The 21,155-nt window shown below is 48.0% G+C and overlaps 1 protein-coding gene across 5 annotated transcripts in view; it reads right to left on the bottom strand.

The window, feature by feature from the left end:
* Positions 1–5,609: 5,609 nt before the first annotated feature.
* Positions 5,610–21,155, bottom strand: part of LOC128782297 (serine/threonine-protein kinase PAK 3-like) — a 17,621-nt gene continuing 2,075 nt past the window's right edge. For 2 of the 5 annotated variants that reach the window (XM_053932554.1, XM_053932553.1), the window contains exons 2-15: positions 19,463–19,594; positions 17,703–17,834; positions 15,004–15,135; positions 14,390–14,725; positions 13,804–13,971; positions 13,316–13,481; positions 12,952–13,015; positions 12,185–12,233; positions 11,343–11,455; positions 10,599–10,716; positions 9,662–9,761; positions 9,020–9,216; positions 7,228–7,365; positions 5,610–5,834 (exon numbers count right to left, since the gene is read on the bottom strand). In XM_053932554.1, the coding sequence (XP_053788529.1) occupies positions 5,745–5,834; positions 7,228–7,365; positions 9,020–9,216; positions 9,662–9,761; positions 10,599–10,716; positions 11,343–11,455; positions 12,185–12,233; positions 12,952–13,015; positions 13,316–13,481; positions 13,804–13,971; positions 14,390–14,725; positions 15,004–15,135; positions 17,703–17,834; positions 19,463–19,594 (1,935 nt within the window). In that variant the 3' untranslated portion in view covers positions 5,610–5,744. The remainder of the gene's footprint in view (positions 5,835–7,227; positions 7,366–9,019; positions 9,217–9,661; positions 9,762–10,598; positions 10,717–11,342; positions 11,456–12,184; positions 12,234–12,951; positions 13,016–13,315; positions 13,482–13,803; positions 13,972–14,389; positions 14,726–15,003; positions 15,136–17,702; positions 17,835–19,462; positions 19,595–21,155) is intronic. The other 3 variants (XM_053932555.1, XM_053932556.1, XM_053932557.1) reach the window with 3 other exon arrangements.

Raw genomic sequence — 21,155 nt, 5'->3', positions numbered from 1 at the left:
AGGAAGGCGGAAAGAAAAGAAGCAACACAAAGGCTGCACAAGACTTATATTTCTAGATGGAGCTTTAAATCATAGATCTGTGATGAGAAGTGGATCTAAGCAAACTAATGTGAAGAAGGTAATACACTGACTTCAGATACAAGATTTTGATGAGAATTTAACCTAGCAATTTCCTAGCTAAACCATTACTCTGTTAGCAGCAGATGCAGTTTGCTGTACACAGTGATGTTTTATATAACATTAATTTGAACTCACGTTATATGTCTGTTACTTAAAATCTTTTTACAGTGAAGGTCAGTAAACAAAGGTAGTCTTTATCTGAAGCCAACTGAAACACGGTATAATCTCTCCTTTGACACCATCAGGCATTGCTTTTGATCATAGTGTACATAAAAATCTTCAGTCTGAATACCTAAGCAGTGGCAGCAATTAGAATAGCTAACTCTCCCATCTATCTTACAGCAACATCAAAAATATGTATTTTGTAAGTTGCATTATAGAAAATAAATTATGTTTTTAATTTCATTTCCCTAAAAAAAAAAAAAAAATAAAAAGAAAAAGTAGGTTTACATAGGAAATTACTTCTATTTAGCCCTTATATTACCTGGGCATGCTTTATATAGGCTAGGCACAGATTTAGATCTGAGCATACCTGCATCTTAGTAGCTTGGTATATGTGTGCAAAGTCACGTTATGTGAGTGCCTGGTGGCCAAGCCAGCTCCACCCTGGTCCCATGTCCCAGCCTGCCCTTTGTTGTCCCAGGGAAGTGTCTGATATCCTGGGCTGATCTGGCTGTGATGGCTGGGTGGTCCTGGCTGCCAGGCCCTGCTCTGACTTCCCAGGCAGCCCCTGCAACTTCTGGCTCCCCAGCCCCTCGAGATTGTGATTATAAAACTGATACAACAAACCATGGATTGGGATCTGACCTGAGCTGCAGAGATTCAGGTGATGAGAAATTATAAGTTAAATTGTATTATAAATTCCCTACCGTGCTAGTTACAGATTGTACTATGTTGACTGTGCTTGTAGAAATCCTGTGCCATTCTAATAATAAATTCTCTTCTATATCAATCCTAACATCCTGTTAAGAAAACAAAGTTTTAATTGTACCTATGGTTTAGTGCTATCCTCACTCTGCCAGTATCCCCAAGAGAACCCATCTGTGCTGGGTGACAGTGTCACTCGGATAACACTGACATGTCTATTAACCGAGAACCTCATGGAGCAACAGGGAACTTTTTAGCAAGTGTGTGAAAAGGGCTGGATGTAGTATTTAGGAAATTGAAAGAGATGGTATTCTGGACAGTTGGACTCTGGATGCTGAGAAAGTTCTGCATTGCACACCCTGGCCAGCTTGCTCAAAGGAATATTACTAAATTAAAACTTCTGCTTGCAAATTAACTTACTGTTTTGTTAGTGGGTTTTGAAAAAAGGTTAATTGAAAATGCTATGGCTGAATGTTATCTAGAAGGAAGTTCTTACCTTTTTTTGGTCAGTTGATTTTGGTCATTTGGCATCTTTTTATGCAGTGACTTAAGCTGTTTTCTACTGCAAAACCACTTCTAGGTAAATTTGGAGAGGTTTACAGTGCTTTTCTTTTTCTATTGTTCAACATCTGATTTGAGGTAGACTTGACTTTCAGAGATCACAAGAACTTAGGTGTCCTGTTGATTTGGTGAAAACTCTGAAAAGTCCAGCATCTCTGGAAATCAGGTGTCTCTTGCTCATCTTTCAGAGATGTCTGATTTTGGGTATATAAATGTTGGAGATTAAGTGCAGCTAGTAGTGCTATAGCATTGTTATTAACGTTGGCATTGACTGTCTTGTATATGCTTATTTGAATTTAGAAATCAGGGCATTATGGAAAATTTATATTGTGCAATATAAATTATATTGAAAAATGAAAGATTTATTTAACTTACATAAGAAGACAAATAACCAATGGATTGACAGTTAAAACCCACAGTCTTAAACAGAAAACATACAAACTTTTTTATTATTTCTTTTGAGAAATATCAAATCTATTTTGCTACTCACAGCAGTACAGAACTCTCACTCCTTGCCCTCCTTCCTTGTTGTCTTCACAACTCTCTAGGCACCACATACCCCTCACACCAGGGATGCTTCAGGCGGAATTGTACTTTCTGCTGCACAGCATAGTTTGTCTTTTAAATGTGGGGGTTTTGCCATCTGCAATTCACATTCTTTGCTTTGTTATCAGGGAAAGTCAGAAACCACTGCACCAGGTTTTCTTGGGACTGGTACAAATGCAAAAAAAAGTTAACTACAGCTGATGCCCAGAAGGAAAAGATAGCAGGAAAAATTCAATTCAACCAAACCAAAAATTGTTCACAATGAGCAGGGAGAAGATAAGGAATGGGTGAACTTCTGATCCACAAAGAAAGCTAGTGTGTGAAGCATGCATCTAAGATGAGAACAAAAGATAAAGTGTTATCTAGATTAGATGAGAAGTGGGAGATTAGTTTAAAAATTGTGAGAACTGGCCAACTGTGAGGCTTAGCAGATAGCTTCTGAAAGGATAGGTGCAATATTTTCTGCTTTAAATGCCTTGGAAGAGTATGGAAGTGTGTTGGCTCCATACTACAGTGCCCTGGTCATCCAGCAAGAACTAATGTGAACGATGTAATTTGGAAATCTGCAGAGACTGAGATCATATGAAAGTGAGTGTATGCATGCTTAACTTGCAAGCAGTTTTAGTTAATAAAATGCCAGAGGAACTCTTTACCTTGTAATGACTTACGTAATCAAGGTACAATAAATATTAACAATTAGAACTGTTGCCATCAGTTAATGTACTTTAAAGGCACTGTGCAACAAGTGTGATAACTTTGCTGATTTATATATTCATTAATCCCTGACAGCAACAAGGAAGATCAAGATGTTTTGTGGCGTGAACTGGATATCTTCAAAGACTTAATTAATAGGAAAGGAATAATACCTGATGCTATGAGGGAAACGTATGTCCTTAATAACAAGGTCTTTTTTTTTCAAACACAGAAATAGGTTAGGAAAAAACTTAGTTCACCCAAATTAATCATGTGACATGATGGAGTAAGAAACATAATGTGTTATGTAAACTGAAATGCTGTTGTAGACTGTTTCAGAATAGCTGTTTCCAGTTAGAGATAAAACAGATTGGTGCTGGTGCTGTATCACTTCTTTTCACAGGGGACATGAGGCCATAATGAGCCAAGCAAGATCCTGCACAGCATGGCAGCAAAGACATTTCCTCACCGTGGCCTTGGCACTCCAGGGCACCCCAAAAAGGGCCGAGGAGTCCTGTGTGTAACCAGGAGGGATGACTGACATCACTGTGGGTCCCAGCATTCCCCAGTCCCTTGCTGGCCATTCAGTGCACACTTGGGGCGCTGGGCACGTGTGGAACATGGGGATGGGGTGCACAAAATTAAAGGGGGCCCCAAAGTAGAAGGAGTGGAAGCCAAAATTGCTGGGTGGAGACCCCCAAAACGAAGGTGCGATATCCCAAAATGGAGGGAAGAACCCACAAAATTGGGGCAACGCCCCAAAAAAACCACATGAAGCTGTTCTCTCCCTCCATTGTTTACCAACAAGAACTATCTACCAACTCTAATTTCAGCAAATAATTTCAAGTGTTTTAGCTGAAAGTCATTCTGAGCAAACTTTGTAGAAGTGATCACAGAATCACAGAGTGTTCTGTGTTGGAAGGGATCCACCGAGTCCAATTCTGAAGGGAATGGCTTGCTGGCAGGGTCAGCACCAAAGACACCCACACCAACTTAAGGAAGAAGTGTCATTTCCTGTAGGGCAAAGCAGCAAAGAAGTACAGAAGGATAAGCTAAGCAATGCACCTGATTATTGCTACAAAAGATTGCCTGTAGGGATTAAGAAAGATACATCACCAGTTACCCTAATACTTGACCATTGTCCTGACGCACACGTCAGCTGGGGATGCCCTGTCACACCAAAGGATTGGAGAAGCACTCCCAGTAACGGGGAATTCCTATGTGGTTCGCCCACCCTCAGGCCAGGCTGCCAACTTTGCTGCGAGAGGGCCCAGATTTTATACTGTTGAATAAACAAGCTACCATAACTTCTAGTGCAGGAACACCTGGTTTCATCCTCCTCTTGGGCAGGGCTCAGGAAGGAACCAAGGGAGTTTGCTTTGACCCTATACCTTCAAACACAGCCAGATAGAGATGTGATAAATGAAGATGATTTGTGCTAATAATTGTAACTATATTGATATTTTAGAAAATATTTGTTAAAAAGTAATAGAGGAAAGTGATATGTAATTAGCGTCACAAAACAGATGTTCGCAGATGTTCATAAGATCCAGGATGGAGTATTGAGCTATTTTAGCACAAACAGCCTTGGGAAGGACAAAGTTGGGAAAAACTCCAAGAGTGGAATTGACATTGAGACAAATAAATGTCCAGGCAACTTCTTCTTAGGCAAGAACAGCCTTGAAGACAAATAAGTTGATATAATTCCAGACAGAGAACCCAAAACAGGAACATAATGCTTACTTATATAACACCAAGCTCCATGTGCATGCGCAACCTGCCAGGTTATTCAGAGGACAGCCAGGAAGACCATCGGCCTTCATCCAAGAAGACCCCTGAAGAGTCCAGAAGACCCCCCAGCAACAACGGGAACATGCGCTGTGTAATATAGTGACGTAGACTTCAAGAATCAAAACTGGGAGGAGATTTACAGGAACTATTGATGAATATGTATTAGCACACAGTATAGAAGTTGTGCTTGGATTCTTTTGCCTTTTGTACGTGCGGCAGGCTGAGAGGTCCTCCCCATACCCCGGTTGGTTTTGCTTATGCTTTATCAGAATCACTGCCAAATTTCTATTTCTAACTACTTCATTATATTTGATTTTATTATTATTTTATATTTTTTTATACCTCAGTTAAAACTGCTGCTAAATTTTAAATCTTGCAGTTTATTAAACTTGACATATGGCACCTCATTCATGACACCAGGAAGAGGCACGCAGGGCCGGGCTGCTGCCTCCTGCAGCTACAAGGGCCTCCTGGCAGCCTGCCTCTGCCGAGGCTCAGGCTGCTCCGGGCTCTGCCGGGGCTCTGCTGTGGCTCCAGCCCGGGCAGGGCCGGGCCCGCTCTCACCTCACAGTCGCTGACAGCTCTGCACCGCAGGAGACCTTTCAGAGCACCCTCTCTGATCTTTCTGCTTTCTCAGCTGAGCAAGGCTCTCCTCCAGCCAAAGACATTGCACTTAGGGATACAAATCCAAGTGGCAGGCGCCCAAGTGCTCTGGAGTCACAGCTGAAGGCCTGCATCTGCACAGGATGGTTTGGCTTCCCCACTCCCCCTTTGTTTTTTCCTGTTAATGCCATTGCCATTTCTGCCTCAACTAGAAGTGCCCCAGATGTGCCAAAAGGGACCAGTGGGCTGTATTCCAAAGGCAGTGTGGTCTGGAGAGGATGAATGAAGAAGAGCCTTCTCCACTTACAAACCATACCAAAGAAGCCATAAGTGTTTCTTAGCAACCAATAAAAAACAACTGGCAATTCAGAAGGAAATTGAGTTGAGCTTTCTGAAGGCGTCAGAAGGAGGGGAATCATCCAAATTAGTTGATGCTTCAGAAACTTTATTTAATTCCAATCCTACTCTATAAACCTATACTACAAAATTACTCAACAATTCTACTCTAGAGTCCTACTCTACAATCCTACTCTAACTTGGTTATGGAGATAATATCTTGATTGTTAAATTCTTGTCTTCTTCTTCTCCTTCTTCGCTGAGTTGATGAGTGGTACCAGGGTGGACGCTGGCTTGGCTGATGTTACAAATGGATGCTGTCCACAGGGAAAAAAAAAAAAAAAACAAAAAACAAAAAACAAAGAACAGTGAACCATGACTTTCCAAGCTCAGTGCTTCACAGACTCAATCAGGATTCCTCTGGTACTTAGAAAGACCCAGAAAGAGGAGTGACGGGGACATCTGCTCCCCTGTCATCCTGTGCAGGACCTTGCCATCACAGGCAAACCTGGCCCAGAATCCCACTTATCCCTTTACTCTGGTTTCTCCATCTTGCTGGGATTTTTGCCCTGCCAGTGCTCTAGAAATGGTGCTTTCTGTCCCTGGCGTTTCTTCCTTTCAGGAAACTCCAATGACCCACATAGGTCCCTGTCTTTGAGAGACAGGCACCGTGCTAATTTCCACAAGGAGACAGAGCAGTGTCTACCTTTGCATGCCCTGCCCCTCCTGTGCTGGATGGCACCTTCCTTCCCAGCAGGGCCAGCCGAGTGGCGCTGGCTGCTGCAGTTCCCTCTCTGCCACACAGCCTGGCAGTAAGCCTGGGCCAGTTCCCCTCTGCCTGAGCGTGCCAGGCAGCAGATGGGGCTGGGACAAGTGCCTCTCAGCTGCCACTGTCTGCGTGCCAGAAACCTCTAAGGGTTGGGTGGGGGGCACAAACCGGGGCCCCTCAGAGGCTCACAGTGAGTCCCCCACAGCCCCTCCTGCCCACAGCCAAATCTCTCCAGACTGCTCTGCCAGGACTGGCTTCCTTGGGTTCCTCCACCACCATTTCATGGCTCTGTACCCTGCATTGCTGTACTTCAGTTCTTTTTGCCATTAGATAAAACAGAACAACCCACCAAATTACAAAACAGGGTGACAGAAACAGAGGACAGAGCACCTCTCCTCTGAGGACAGGCTGAGAGACCTGGAGCTATTCCACCTGGAGGAGAACTGGCCCCAGGGAGACTTCATTGCTGAGTTCCAGTACTTCAAAGGGGATTCTCAGGAAGTAGGAAATACCTTTTTTAACAGGCTCCGTTGCAATAGGACGTGGGATAATATTTGTAATATAAAATGGGGATTGAGTCATATTAGGTCTAAGGAAGAACTTGTTTACTTGGAGCATGGTGCCGCACTGGCACAGGTTGTCCTTAGAGCTGGTAGGTGCCCCATCCTGGGGAGGGATAGGGCAAACATTCCAGGTCAGGTGGGAAGGGGCTTTGAACAACCTGATCTCTCCCTGCTCTTTGCAGGACACTTGGACCAGATGACCTTCACAGGGCCCTCCCAGCCCAGCCCAGCCCAGACTAGAATTCCTCACTGTTTTCATTTGAACAGCACCAGGAGTGGAGGTCGGGAGGAAGGAGGCTCATCTGATGCCTTGGACCTCAGTGGAGGAGGAGCCCATCCCTCAGACACTCTTTCACCTGCAGCCCCTTTGCATTTTACCTGCAGGAGCTCCTTGGCAGACCAGCGCCGCGCCTCGTCTGTCTGCAGGCAGCAGCTCAGGAAGTCACGCAGGCAAGGCGAGAATCGGTTGGGCTGCTGCAGCTTTGGTGTCCCTCGTATGGCTATCAGGAGTTGAGGCTGGGGAAAAAGGAAACATAAGGCTCCAGCTGCTTCTTCCCCATCTGTAGCTGCTCTCTCAGATCCCATTGTTTAAGCTCCACTCTGCAGAAACTGCCGTGGCAGAGACCCAGAGATGACTTTCCTTTACCAACCAAAAAGCCAAACCCCGATGCAGCCACAGCTTTTCCAACATTCATCAGATCTTGCCTTGGCAGCTGATTTCATTGACTGACCTAGTTAGTGGAACTACATCAGCAAAGGAAAAATGTTTCCTTCTTGGAGGATTCACACCAGCCTGACAGGCTATTTGGAAGGGGGAGTTTGTTCTATCCATACTATTCCCAAGGATTATTACATGAAAGGAATCTTTGCAGTGCTTGTTGGTCCCTTTAGCACAGCTTCCATGAAACAAAAATCATCAAGTTTTTTTTTTTTTTTTCTCCTCTTGAAAAAATGCAGATGCAGAATCCATCTAAAATAGACAGAAATAACAATGGAAGGAGGCCTGGGAGTCTCCATGAAAATGCCCACCACAATAGTGACAGCTCTGTGCTTGTGGCACTGAAAAAGATGGTGACCAAAGAGACTTTGTTACTTTCTTCTTCAACCCAGAGGAAAAATTCCTTCACTTTTCCCACACCCCCAGAGGTCACAAAGAGGGTTTTATCCTGTCTCTCTGCAGCTGTGCTCAGCCACTGGACATGGTGGGGAGCTGGAGTCCTCACTGTCCTTAGAATTGTGCAAGCCAGGGATGGCCCTGCTCCTGTGGTAAAGGAACACAGCACCGGTGTCAACCGCCCACGTTGGATCCCAGCCCCGGGCACCTGGCTGCAAGCTCATCAACTTGTTAAAGTACCCAGAAACAGCCAAGAGTTTAGTGTACAATTCTAACTGCACTCGGAGAAAAACACATCCTAAACTTATCCAGGCCACCCACACGTAAGACTGAACAATGTACAGATGATTTGAAAGCCTGAAAATTTTGAAGACCCACAGGATTGGGAAAAGATGCTATAGTTTGGAGGAAAATTGATGTGCTGTGGTAAATGAAGGGAAAAGCAAGCAGAACTTGCTTGGGTATTGCTTTGGTGTTTTTTTATCCTTTTTCTTTTTATTCTTTTGCTTTTTCTTTTTTTTTTTTCTTTCTTTTTCTCCCTTGTCCTTTTCCTTTTTTTCTTTTTATTTTCTCTTCCTTTTCCTCTTCCTTTCCCTTTTTCTCTTACTTTTTCTTTTTTTCTTTTCCCTTTTCTCTTCCTCTTCCTTTTCCATTTTCTTTTTTTCTTTTTTCTTTTTCTATAAAATTGAAACTAGGAAGATTCAATCTCCATTTTGAAGGATATTTATCACACATCCAACCATTCCACTGAAAAATTCCTTTTCTTCAGAGACAGAGCTCCAACATTGTTCAAAAAGCAAGTGAAAAATGTCAGGCATGGCTGGAGGCCAAAATGGCAGGTTTCTGAGCTGGTTACGTTTCTGAACTGGTTACCTTCCTCTTCCCTTCTGATGCAACCAAATCGACAGCAGATGCTGATGTGCTGCAGGGACATTTTTAGAAGGGGACCTTGGTGGAAGTGGTGCCAGCAGATGGCAATGGGATTTTGTCCAATGGCACACTGACCATGGGGCAGGTGAGAAAGACAAGCAGGATCAGTGAGTATTTGCACCTTACCGAAACAGGAGTTTCATTCCAGTAAGGAACTTCTCGTTCCACCATTTCGATGCCCACAATTCCAACAGACCATATGTCCACTTTGGGGCCACATGGTTGACCTGTCACCACTTCAGGCGCCATCCACCCAGAAGTGCTGGCCACTGAGCTCCGTCGACTCTGCTCAGGGGTGAGCTGAGCAAAGAGGCCAGAGTCAGCTGTGGAGAAAAAAAAATATCATGAAAGCCAGCTCAAGTTAGGAAATCAAGCAAAAGAATTCCCCACTCTCAGTCTAAGAATGTGCTGTTGAGTCTCCTGAAAATCTGTCCACGCTCTGTTTCCTCAGGGCTTTAGACAAGAAAATATGGAATTGGCTACTTCAAAAAAAAAAAAACGTCATTTTTTAGACTACCTCCAGCCTTTTATTTTTCTGATGCTTTAGATTTGTAGCTCCATCCCTCTGGAAGAGACACACACAGAGCAACGCCACTCTTGACTCCTTGTTCCTTGTCATACTTCTGTGCATGTTGCAACTGTGCCCACAGTTTGTGGCAGGGTTCCCTGCACTGCCACCAGCACCATTTTTGGGAAGCTGGCAGTCACTCAAAGCAGCCCCACAGCCCACATCCCTGGAATGCTGCACCTGACCAAGAATATACTGACCCAGCTTGACAGAGCCGTCGGTTCTGAGAAGGATGTTGCTGCTCTTCACATCTCGGTGGATCACGAGGTTCGAGTGAAGAAATTCCAGGCCTTGCAGGCACTGAGAGAGAAAACAGAAACAGGAGGGCAAAAATTAGTGATGTGATTTCACCACACAAGAAAGGAAACAGCTCTAAAGATTGCCTCTGCAGGGGAATGGCGAGTAATGGCAGAACACAGTGCCATTGAGAGGAAGAGCTTGCTGCTCCACCACTTGCAGAGCAGGACCTTTCTAAGGAAAGGCATGTCAGCTTTTGAAAAAGACACAGCACTGTTGTAGACTGTCCCCTGCAAACCAGCCAGGATGGCTGCTGCTGCTGTGGATGTGCTTTCTCCATGCAGAGGACAAAGGAGGGTTTTGCCAAGGAAGAAAAAGTCCCTCCCTTTGGTGTGAAGTGGATCACTTTGGGGTGGGAGGCTGCATGACAAAGGTTTTGTTGCTGGCCTCAGCACAGACTTGGAAGTATCACAACAGTCACCTTCCTGAAGCAAGGAGCATTTTGCCTGCACTACTGTCCTTTTCAGTTGAGGACTGTGAGAAATGAGTCTTTTTTCTTTGCGGATCATTTCAAATCCTGCCACCAGCACCTTTGCTTTTACAAGCAAGGAATGCAGTGCAGACAGGCTGGAGATTAAAGTTTAGGGAGGCAAGGTGGAGAACAGCAAATACAAATACAAGAGACAGAGCGAGAATACAACAGTAGGAGATATGAGTACAAGAACTGAGTACTGTGAGTGCAGGGGCACTGGCAGGCATTTCACTTGAGAGGCTTTTGCTTGCCCATAGCATACCAGCAACACAGAAACAAAGCTTGGCACATGAAATCACTCCAGGTCTGAGCCCTGTTTCCCAGACAATCCTGCCCAAGCCCTGGGCAGCACAGGTAGGATTGCTGACCTCCCGACTGATAGTTGCCATCTCATCTTCAGACAGGTAGGTCTTGCTGATGACATCGCTCAGAGTGCCTCCATCCATGTACTCCATGACCAGCCAGCGCTGCTCATCCACAAGGTAGCTGAAAGAAGGAAACGAGCATGGAGATAAACATGCATGGCTAGGTTCTTTTCTTGATTGATTCTTGTTTCCAAGTCCCTTTGTGACAAGGACAGAATGAAAGGAATAGACATTCCCTCTAGGCTGTGCATTATTTGCAATCTGTCTCAAGAAGAAAGGCACAGCTGTGAAAAAAGGAGATGTCTTCAATAGCCAGCAAGTAAAAACTGCAGTTTAGAAACAGATCAAAAACCTGTCAAACTGTATGTTTCTAGAAATAAGCACCTAGTCTTCCTGGAATGCAAAGCAATGGAAAAGAGGGGACACAATCCAAGGGAAATCCATGTTAGTTTATCTGGACGTAAGAGGACTCTTGAAAAAAATCAAGCCCCAAAACAATGTGGTGGCTGTGAACTTACAGGCTATTGATTTAGTAAGATATGAGTGATGCAGGTTTTTGAATAATTTTCAAACTCTGTGTACCAGGGAACACTCATGCAGACAAGATGCACTCTCTTCCCATCCACTGGAGATGAGCAGAGCAATAATAATTAACCAATAATTACAGCTCTATTTTCTGCCAGTGAACAAAGTGGAATTTTACCTTGCATGTTTGCAATATATAAACAAACATTCACAACAACTCACCTGTCTAAATAGTTGACCAGGTTGGGATTCTCATTTGTCTTCATGACCATGAGTTCATTGACTTTTAGTTCCTTCTTCCTCAGTTCTTGGAGATTTATTTTCTTTATGGCCACCTAAAATGACATTGAAAATCAGTAACTTGAGAAGTTGGCAGCACAAGACCACAAGGCACATGGAGTGAGTGATTTTGCAGTGACACAGCCGAGCTGTGCCAAATTGCAGTAATTAGGAACTGACATTGCAACAGCCCATTTCTCTGCTCCCTTGGAGGCCAGTTACAGGACACGTGGTCCCTGAGGTTTTGCCTTGTCCACTTGGTAACTGTGGTGTCTCAACTATCACCCACAAAGCTCTGAGCACACTCCCTGCTGCTTTGTCTGGGATTCAGAAGTAATCCATGCCTTAATACTCTGTGGATACGTCTTGGGCTATGGGCAGGACTTAGGGCTTTTAGGGACACCATGCAGATCTCTCTCTACGTGCAGTTCCCAAGTGCAGCACTGCAGGTGGCTAAGGAACTACCAGTAACTTTCAGATGCATTTGCTGGCAAGCAGAAATGAGAATTCAGGACTCTGAAGCCGTAGCCCCAAAGAGCAGTGAGACGCTCAAAGGCACCACCTTTGTTTTAGCAATGGAGAGCAAATGAGCACATCCTTCTCTGAAAGGAACTGCTGCCCTCCTTGCCTTCCTTCTAGCAGCTGAGAAAGGCAAAGACTGTCCCAAATGTATTTTGCAGGCTGGTAGCAGTCTGTGCTTCTTGTGCCTTTTCAGCACAGCTCTACTCAAAGCTTCAGCCACAGCTGCTCGCACCAGAGGATCTGCGGGAGATGTTGACATTTACCTGTTCTCCTGTGGCATTGTCAAGCGCTCTGCAAACATCTCCAAAAGTCCTAGAAACAAAAAGTCAGCAAAGAAAGGAGAAGACATTTAGATCTTGCAGTGAAAGCCAGCCCACTGAGGAGATCTCTGCTGCAAATGCCTAAAACCTGCCGGATGCAGGTGGGATGCAGGCGGGCTCTGCCCGAAGGCAGATGATGCATTTTCCTCTCAAGTGCATGGGCACTGGGCCTGTCCCTGAGCGTTGCCGTTTACTGCCTCAGCTCCTAAGGAGAGCTCCTTCTTTCATCTTGGGTTTCAGGTTCTAAACTGTGCAGTTTTTATCCTGACCATGGAGTATTTCCTTCTGCAATCTTCTGGAAAGGAATGTTCCTGAGAACTGTTATCTGACAGCTATCAGGGAGTAGGTTGCTCTTTCAGGCAAGCAAGTTTCTTCCCCTTTTATTAGTGTGGCTGTATGATTTGGAGATATACAAAAATGCTCAGGAAATTAACACAGAACTGTCCCACATTTGAGAGACAAGGAGATCTTCCAGGTCCTGTTCCTTGCTGCAGGCAAGAACTTGGCAGCATGGAGGTGTCTCTGACAATGCCTTCTGGGCACACTCACGAATTTGGAGCAGCACTGAGAGAATGGGACAATCTATCCCCAGTGTCTGAACATGGGGATAGATGTCTGTTTGCAGCTGTTCTGACCTCACACTGGATAGATATTCCTCCAGAAAAACACCTGGCCCATGGTTATGTAGAAGTGACTGTGGTTGGACTCACCCTCTGCCAATATATTCCAGTTCCGTGTATTTCATCACGGGATTTTCCATGTTCACTATTTTCCCTGAGGGAAACAAAATGCAAGATGCTCACTTTAAAGCAGAGATCCCAACTTCCAGGAGATTCAAAAGGCAGAGCCTGGAGCTTTGAACCCTTTGTGGTCGGCAGGGTAACAACAACAACCAGACAGACAGCTCTGCAGCACAGGTGGCCAGCACAGAGACTGATTTTCTACAGCAGTTCCTGTGGGGAAATGTCTCTAAATGTCCCTGGGACACCAAACTCAGGAAAAACATTTGGTACAGCTATGCTGACACCTGCACACAATACACTGTCCCTCAGACAAGAAATACAGCAGACGTACTCCGTAGCTCCAGGGAGTCATCCTTGATCTCCCGGTGCTGAGCAGCAGCTGGGTCAGCACTGGAGATGAGCAAACCGCCCCGGCTCCGCTTCTCAGGTTGGAGAGCAAAGGCTCCTTTAGGCAATGTTGCTGCTGCAGCAGGTTTGGTGACAAAGCCCTTGTAGATCTGGGACAAGAAATGAGTTTATGTCAGAAAGGTGGCTGGCAGAGATTAGCCTGAGATTCCATTTCAAATGCAAGCCCTTAGGAAGGTGCTGTCAGCAACATGCAGGGCTCTTAAGTGGGTTGTTTTCTGATGTCAATTCTCAAACTGGATGGGTCAAAACCAAAGGCTAGTTCTACTCGAGTGGATGGCCAGATTCATGGTCCATTTTCATGGATTTTCTGAAGGATCACTGCCACAATGACCATTCTACTTCCTCTCAAGGATTCCTTTCCCCCTCCAAGGGCTTCAGACACACTTCCAGCTCCTTGTTCAAATGTTCTACCTCCCCCCACTGTGTCCTCTTTTCCTGCACCATCTTCAGGTCATGCTCAACCTGTAGCACCTTTGGTGGGGACAGTTCCTCTGCCTCACACCAGCCTCGGGGCTCTTCATTGCCACTCATTTGCCAGAAGTCTTTGCCGGCTGCCCGGTGAGATGTCAACACTTGCACCTCAAGTCAAACAGAACAAAGCAGTCAGAGACTACAGCTTGTCCCTGTCAGTCAAGAGTCACTGACTGTGAGGAAAGAACAGATTTACAAGGGATACAGACAGCTTGTTTCAATCCTCCATCTGGGTCACCATATTCCCCTGTAAAAACACCTCAAGAAACAATGAGAGCAGGAACAGGCCTGCAGGAATCAATTTGGATGACTGCTGGCCAAAAGGCCAAAGGACAAGTCCCACTGTCCAGGGCAGCAGCTGAGATTCAGCACACCAGGAAATGTCCTTCCAAGTGACTGTGATACACACTAGAGCAGGATGGCACTCAGAGGCATCACCCCGCTCCCTGCTGCTCTGCACTGGGAAGGCCAGAAGGGCAGAAACCACCAGTTTGGTGACTGCAGTGGCTATCCCTCTTTCACTCACTTGCTTTTGTAGAGCCTGAGGGAGGGGATTAAGTTTTTCTCTGACAATTTTCATTTCTTCCTCCTGCCTCTTCGCCCTTGCCTTGATCTTAGCGTGAGCTTTCTGAAACTCTGTGTCCAGCTGTTCCATCAAGTTCTGTAAAATACAAGAGAGAGGATCTTTCATGAGTGGAGTGGCTGCCACTCTTTCACTCACCTGGTTTTGTTGATCGCCCCTCTGCTGATGGAGATTCATCTCCTCTTGAATTCTTCTCATGTCTTCCTGATTCCTCTTCTTCACTTCCGTGATGGGACTCTGAGCTTCGGGCAGCTCTGCCTGTGGCTCTGCCTTGATGCTCTGTACACACAAATGCAGAGCAAGTGACTGGGAGCTGCCATAAGGCTCAGCTTTTTCCTCTTGCAGCCTCAAAATCACATTTATTCAGCCACTTCTTTCTGCTTCCCTACCCACACCTGCTTCCAATGGAACCCTCTTGTCCCAGTGCTGATCTCTGCAGATTCCAAGGCTCTGTGCTTTCAGTGCCTCTGGGACTCCTGGCCTCCTCAGTCCCAAGAGCTCTGTTTTATGCCCCTCTTCCTGCCCTTTCCCTCTGACACCTGGCGAGTCAGGCTTACCTGGCCATTCTCCTGTGGCTCTTCCACCTGCTGCCTGAGCTGCTTTTCCTGCTCTCGGGCTCTCAGCTCTCCCTGAGTCTGGCATGGCATCTCTGATAATGCAATCTGTTCCTGCACTTTCTCTGGAAGGATCTGCACAGAAAGCAAGAGAAGATGGGTTTCAACTTTCCATATGACATTTGTGGGCCAAGTCTCAAGGACTGATGGGCTCACACGTTCCCAAAGCACTGTGCTGCTGCTCTCCTGGGTCATTCTCTGCCAGTGGGGAGGCACAGATTCCAAAGTGACCCTGGCACTACAATCAGGGGCCATCTGGGGCTGAAGCTCCAACAGCCTCTCAGGCAGCTGACAGGGAAGGTGTAGCATTTCTCAAGGGTCTGGTGAGGGCCTCCCTCTGCTCCTGCCATGTCCTGTTTGTCTTTCAGTAGTGACTGACACCCAGCCCAGTCCCACAGCTCCATCCTGGCTCTGCAGGTGGCTTCCTGGGTGAGCTCAGCCCTTGTGAGAGACACTTCTGGAGTTCATGTTCTCTTCACCACCTAAAACATGGAATTCTTCCACCTCTCTGGGACAGGCAGAAAATTAAAGAATTAACTGGGGGCTTCAAGAAGAAGAGGCTGGAGGTGGAAAACAGCTCTGAGGGAAAAAAAAACCACCATATCTGGAGGAGGAAACAGCTCTGCCTGCTCAGAATCGGTCAACAGAACGTGTCTCTAATCCTCTCCTGAAAGGGATGCTTTAGGTGAACTTTGCACCTCCAACTGCTTTGGACCAGAGCCAAGAAGATTCAATTATGCAAATGATAGATAGATAGATAGATAGAGAGAGAGAGAGAGAGAGAGAGAGAGAAAGATAGAACTCACTCTTATAATCTCTCTTTACTATCATTTCTGTTCCTACACACACTTGGTAGCCATTGCCCTGATCAGCAGCAATCCTGAGATTGCTCTCCTGCTGCTTCAATAAACCACACTCGCAGGGAATCTGGAGCATTTAGGTCCTTATAGAATGGAATCAGATCCAGAGCATTGCACTGGGAATGGCACTCTTGCAGCATCTGTGCTCGGCCAAGTGCTTCTCTTGGACTTGACGAGGCTGAGAGTGCTAAAGGGGCTGTAATCAGAAATAAAGCCCAGCCGCTCCCAGCTCCTCTGATCTCTGAGGACCAGCTGGAATGCAAGAGCATTGATTTCCTGCTCAATTCCCAAACACCACGTTTACTGATTCCCTGGGCTGCAAAAAGGCAGAGGTACTGTCAATACGAACGCAAAGTACAAGGCCCTATGGACTGGCCTGGCACCAGAACAGCTCCTTCTGCACCAAGCTCACTGCCCCAAAGAATGTGTTCTCATGCAAAAATACTGCATCCTCCAGAAATGTCAACTTACAAAAGAAAAAGCAAGCAGAATCTCAACAAGTGCTGGAAAAGGGCAGAAAAGATGGAGGAAAATGGCCTTCCCTTGCTGAAGAATGAGAAACTGAACAGGACATGTCCTCCCAACAAAGAAAGAAACCAAAAGATGAAAGAGTGACCAAATCAAGTGACAAAAGCACTTGGATGAGGTGAGAGGATATTTCCAGAAAAATTCCATTTGTAGAGAGCACTATCTTCCAGAGATTTATGGAAGTGTGCCTGAAGGGCCCTGACGAGCCTCCCGTTGTCCAGGCTAAAGCTCCCCCAGCACCTCCTCTTTGGCCTTGCGCTCCACAGCCTTCCCCAGCTCCCGTGTCCTCCTCTGCACACGCTCCAGCCCCTCAAGGACTTTCTGCATCACAGGGGCCCACAACTGGGCACAGCACTGCCAGCTGTGGCCGCAGCGCTGCCCAGCCCAGGGGGACGCTCACTGCCCTGCACCTGCTGCCCCACTCTTGCTGACACAGGCCAGGACGCCCTTGGCCTTCTTGGCTCCCTGGCCACGCGCTGGCCCACCTTCAGCTGCTCTTGACCGGCACCCCTGGGTCCTTTGGGCCCACGCGGCTCGCCCACCACAAAGTTGCCCCTTTGACTTCAAATACAGCACCCACAATTCCAAGATGCCCTTCCTCTTCTCAGCAACACAAGACAGCAGTCAAGGACTTGCAGCTTCACCCCCACCCGAGGCACTAATGCCATTTCCAAAGCTGCAGGCTTCATCCCAAAAGGCATCCACAGAGACTTGCCCCTTCTGCTTTTTGCCTGACAAGAAGCCTTACCAACGAGGCACTTGCTTTCTTTGACCACGCCCCACAAGAATGGCCTGCCCCAGCTTCATGGACAACGCAATCATCTCCTTGCAGCTTATCAAAAGCCAAAAGACCGCAGGGTCATCAGAGACGGTACAAGTGAAGAACTGCTCCAGAAAACTGCAGAACACTTCCACAAGCCAAGCACACCTTTCCGCAAAGGGAAAACAACCAAAGAAAGCCCTGTGACCTCCAGCACTAGCACCTGTGCCCTTGGCCACGGCCCTGCAGAAGGCCAGAGACAGAGCTTCACTGAGCCAAGCAGGCAGAAGCTGAGCCGCAGCCCCCAGCTCTTGGGTGCCTCAAGGTGACCGGCCAAAGGCCAATTTCTAGCTGTCACTGCCTGCAGGAAATGGCCGCCTCCTGCGGGATTCCAGCACTCAGCATCCTCAGCCAGCAACAGCAAGTGCTGGCTGGTCAGAAAATAGCAGCTCTGCCTTGCGCTAAAGACAGCACCACCCACAACTGGCACTTACTCTCTCGGGACCATCAGGCTCTGCTGTGACCACAGCTGCAGGCTGGTGGTCCTCTTGCTCATTTTGCTCTTCTTTGGCTTCTTCTCCAGGAGCAGAGGGAGCCGGGGCAGAGACCGCTGCTGCTTCTGTCATCTGTGGCAAGAGAGAAGCATGAGGCACAGGCCCTTACCTATCGTTTAGAACCTCCTTTCTCCTCGCATCTACAACCACCTCGTCGAAGGAGAAATCATCAGCTTTCTTAGCAATGGGATTCTAAGTCACTCCGGCCAGATGAAAATGGGCTAGTTCAACAGAACTCTGTTTGCCTAGGAATTTGATAGTCCTCCCTGGCTGCTATCTGCAAGGCACAGTGCCTCTGCACAAGGGAGCTTTTAGCTCTTGAAAGCTGTGAAACGGAAAAGTAGGAAATAGCCAGCAAGGCCTTTGCTACTGCTGCGGCAGACACGGAAAACTACAAGTGGATCAGAATCCCATCCAGTGCACGAAAAGGGCAGGAAAGCTTGTGCAGAAGCATCTTTGCTTGCTGGAAAGAGAGCAAATGAGCAGGGCTTCTCCTCCTAGCAAGCCAAGAAACCACAAATTGGAAGTGTCACCTCCTCAGGTGGCTAAAGCACATGGATGCAGAGCAGGGATGTTTGGCAGGGAAACAGCCCTTGGGGTGAGCACTGTCCTCTATGGATCTATGGAAGTGTGCCTGAAGGGCCCTGACGAGCCTCCCGTTGTCCAGGCTAAAGCTCCCTCAGCACCTCCTCTTTGGCCTTGCGCTCCACAGCCTTCCCCAGCTCCCGTGTCCTCCTCTGCACACGCTCCAGCCCCTCAAGGACTTTCTGCATCACAGGGGCCCACAACTGGGCACAGCACTGCCAGCTGTGGCCGCAGCGCTGCCCAGCCCAGGGGGACGCTCACTGCCCTGCTCCTGCTGCCCCACTCTTGCTGACACAGGCCAGGACGCCCTTGGCCTTCTTGGCTCCCTGGCCACGCGCTGGCCCACCTTCAGCTGCTCTTGACCGGCACCCCTGGGTCCTTTGGGTCCACGCGGCTCGCCCACCACAAAGTTGCCCCTTTGACTTCAAATACAGCACCCACAATTCCAAGATGCCCTTCCTCTTCTCAGCAACACAAGACAGCAGTCAAGGACTTGCAGCTTCACCCCCACCCGAGGCACTAATGCCATTTCCAAAGCTGCAGGCTTCATCCCAAAAGGCATCCACAGAGACTTGCCCCTTCTGCTTTTTGCCTGACAAGAAGCCTTACCAACGAGGCACTTGCTTTCTTTGACCACGCCCCACAAGAATGGCCTGCCCCAGCTTCATGGACAACGCAATCATCTCCTTGCAGCTTATCAAAAGCCAAAAGACCGCAGGGTCATCAGAGACGGTACAAGTGAAGAACTGCTCCAGAAAACTGCAGAACACTTCCACAAGCCAAGCACACCTTTCCGCAAAGGGAAAACAACCAAAGAAAGCCCTGTGACCTCCAGCACTAGCACCTGTGCCCTTGGCCACGGCCCTGCAGAAGGCCAGAGACAGAGCTTCACTGAGCCAAGCAGGCAGAAGCTGAGCCGCAGCCCCCAGCTCTTGGGTGCCTCAAGGTGACCGGCCAAAGGCCAATTTCTAGCTGTCACTGCCTGCAGGAAATGGCCGCGTCCTGCGGGATTCCAGCACTCAGCATCCTCAGCCAGCAACAGCAAGTGCTGGCTGGTCAGAAACTTGCAGCTCTGCCTTGCGCTAAAGACAGCACCACCCACAACTGGCACTTACTCTCTTGGGACCATCAGGCTCTGCTGTGACCACAGCTGCAGGCTGGTGGTCCTCTTGCTCATTTTGCTCTTCTTTGGCTTCTTCTCCAGGAGCAGAGGGAGCCGGGGCAGAGACCGCTGCTGCTTCTGTCATCTGTGGCAAGAGAGAAGCATGAGGCACAGGCCCTTACCTATCGTTTAGAACCTCCTTTCTCCTCGCATCTACAACCACCTCGTCGAAGGAGAAATCATCAGCTTTCTTAGCAATGGGATTCTAAGTCACTCCGGCCAGATGAAAATGGGCTAGTTCAACAGAACTCTGTTTGCCTAGGAATTTGATAGTCCTCCCTGGCTGCTATCTGCAAGCCGCAGTGCCTCTGCACAAGGGAGCTTTTAGCTCTTGAAAGCTGTGAAACGGAAAAGTAGGAAATAGCCAGCAAGGCCTTTGCTATTGCTGCGGCAGACACGGAAAACTACAAGTGGATCAGAATCCCATCCAGTGCACGAAAAGGGCAGGAAAGCTTGTGCAGAAGCATCTTTGCTTGCTGGAAAGAGAGCAAATGAGCAGGGCTTCTCCTCCTAGCAAGCCAAGAAACCACAAATTGGAAGTGTCACCTCCTCAGGTGGCTAAAGCACATGGATGCAGAGCAGGGATGTTTGGCAGGGAAACAGCCCTTGGGGTGAGCACTGTCCTCTATGGATCTATGGAAGTGTGCCTGAAGGGCCCTGACGAGCCTCCCGTTGTCCAGGCTAAAGCTCCCTCAGCACCTCCTCTTTGGCCTTGCGCTCCACAGCCTTCCCCAGCTCCCGTGTCCTCCTCTGCACACGCTCCAGCCCCTCAAGGACTTTCTGCATCACAGGGGCCCACAACTGGGCACAGCACTGCCAGCTGTGGCCGCAGCGCTGCCCAGCCCAGGGGGACGCTCACTGCCCTGCTCCTGCTGCCCCACTCTTGCTGACACAGGCCAGGACGCCCTTGGCCTTCTTGGCTCCCTGGCCACGCGCTGGCCCACCTTCAGCTGCTCTTGACCGGCACCCCTGGGTCCTTTGGGCCCACGCGGCTCGCCCACCACAAAGTTGCCCCTTTGACTTCAAATACAGCACCCACAATTCCAAGATGCCCTTCCTCTTCTCAGCAACACAAGACAGCAGTCAAGGACTTGCAGCTTCACCCCCACCCGAGGCACTAATGCCATTTCCAAAGCTGCAGGCTTCATCCCAAAAGGCATCCACAGAGACTTGCCCCTTCTGCTTTTTGCCTGACAAGAAGCCTTACCAACGAGGCACTTGCTTTCTTTGACCACGCCCCACAAGAATGGCCTGCCCCAGCTTCATGGACAACGCAATCATCTCCTTGCAGCTTATCAAAAGCCAAAAGACCGCAGGGTCATAAGAGACTGTACAAGTGAAGAACTGCTCCAGAAAACTGCAGAACACTTCCACAAGCCAAACACACCTTTCCGCAAAGGGAAAACAACCAAAGAAAGCCCTGTGACCTCCAGCACTAGCACCTGTGCCCTTGGCCACGGCCCTGCAGAAGGCCAGAGACAGAGCTTCACTGAGCCAAGCAGGCAGAAGCTGAGCCGCAGCCCCCAGCTCTTGGGTGCCTCAAGGTGACCGGCCAAAGGCCAATTTCTAGCTGTCACTGCCTGCAGGAAATGGCCGCGTCCTGCGGGATTCCAGCACTCAGCATCCTCAGCCAGCAACAGCAAGTG

This window comes from Vidua chalybeata, chromosome Z (assembly GCF_026979565.1).
Source record: "Vidua chalybeata isolate OUT-0048 chromosome Z, bVidCha1 merged haplotype, whole genome shotgun sequence".
NCBI classification, from domain to species: domain Eukaryota; kingdom Metazoa; phylum Chordata; class Aves; order Passeriformes; family Viduidae; genus Vidua; species Vidua chalybeata.
This window is presented reverse-complemented; position numbering and strand designations above follow the sequence as displayed.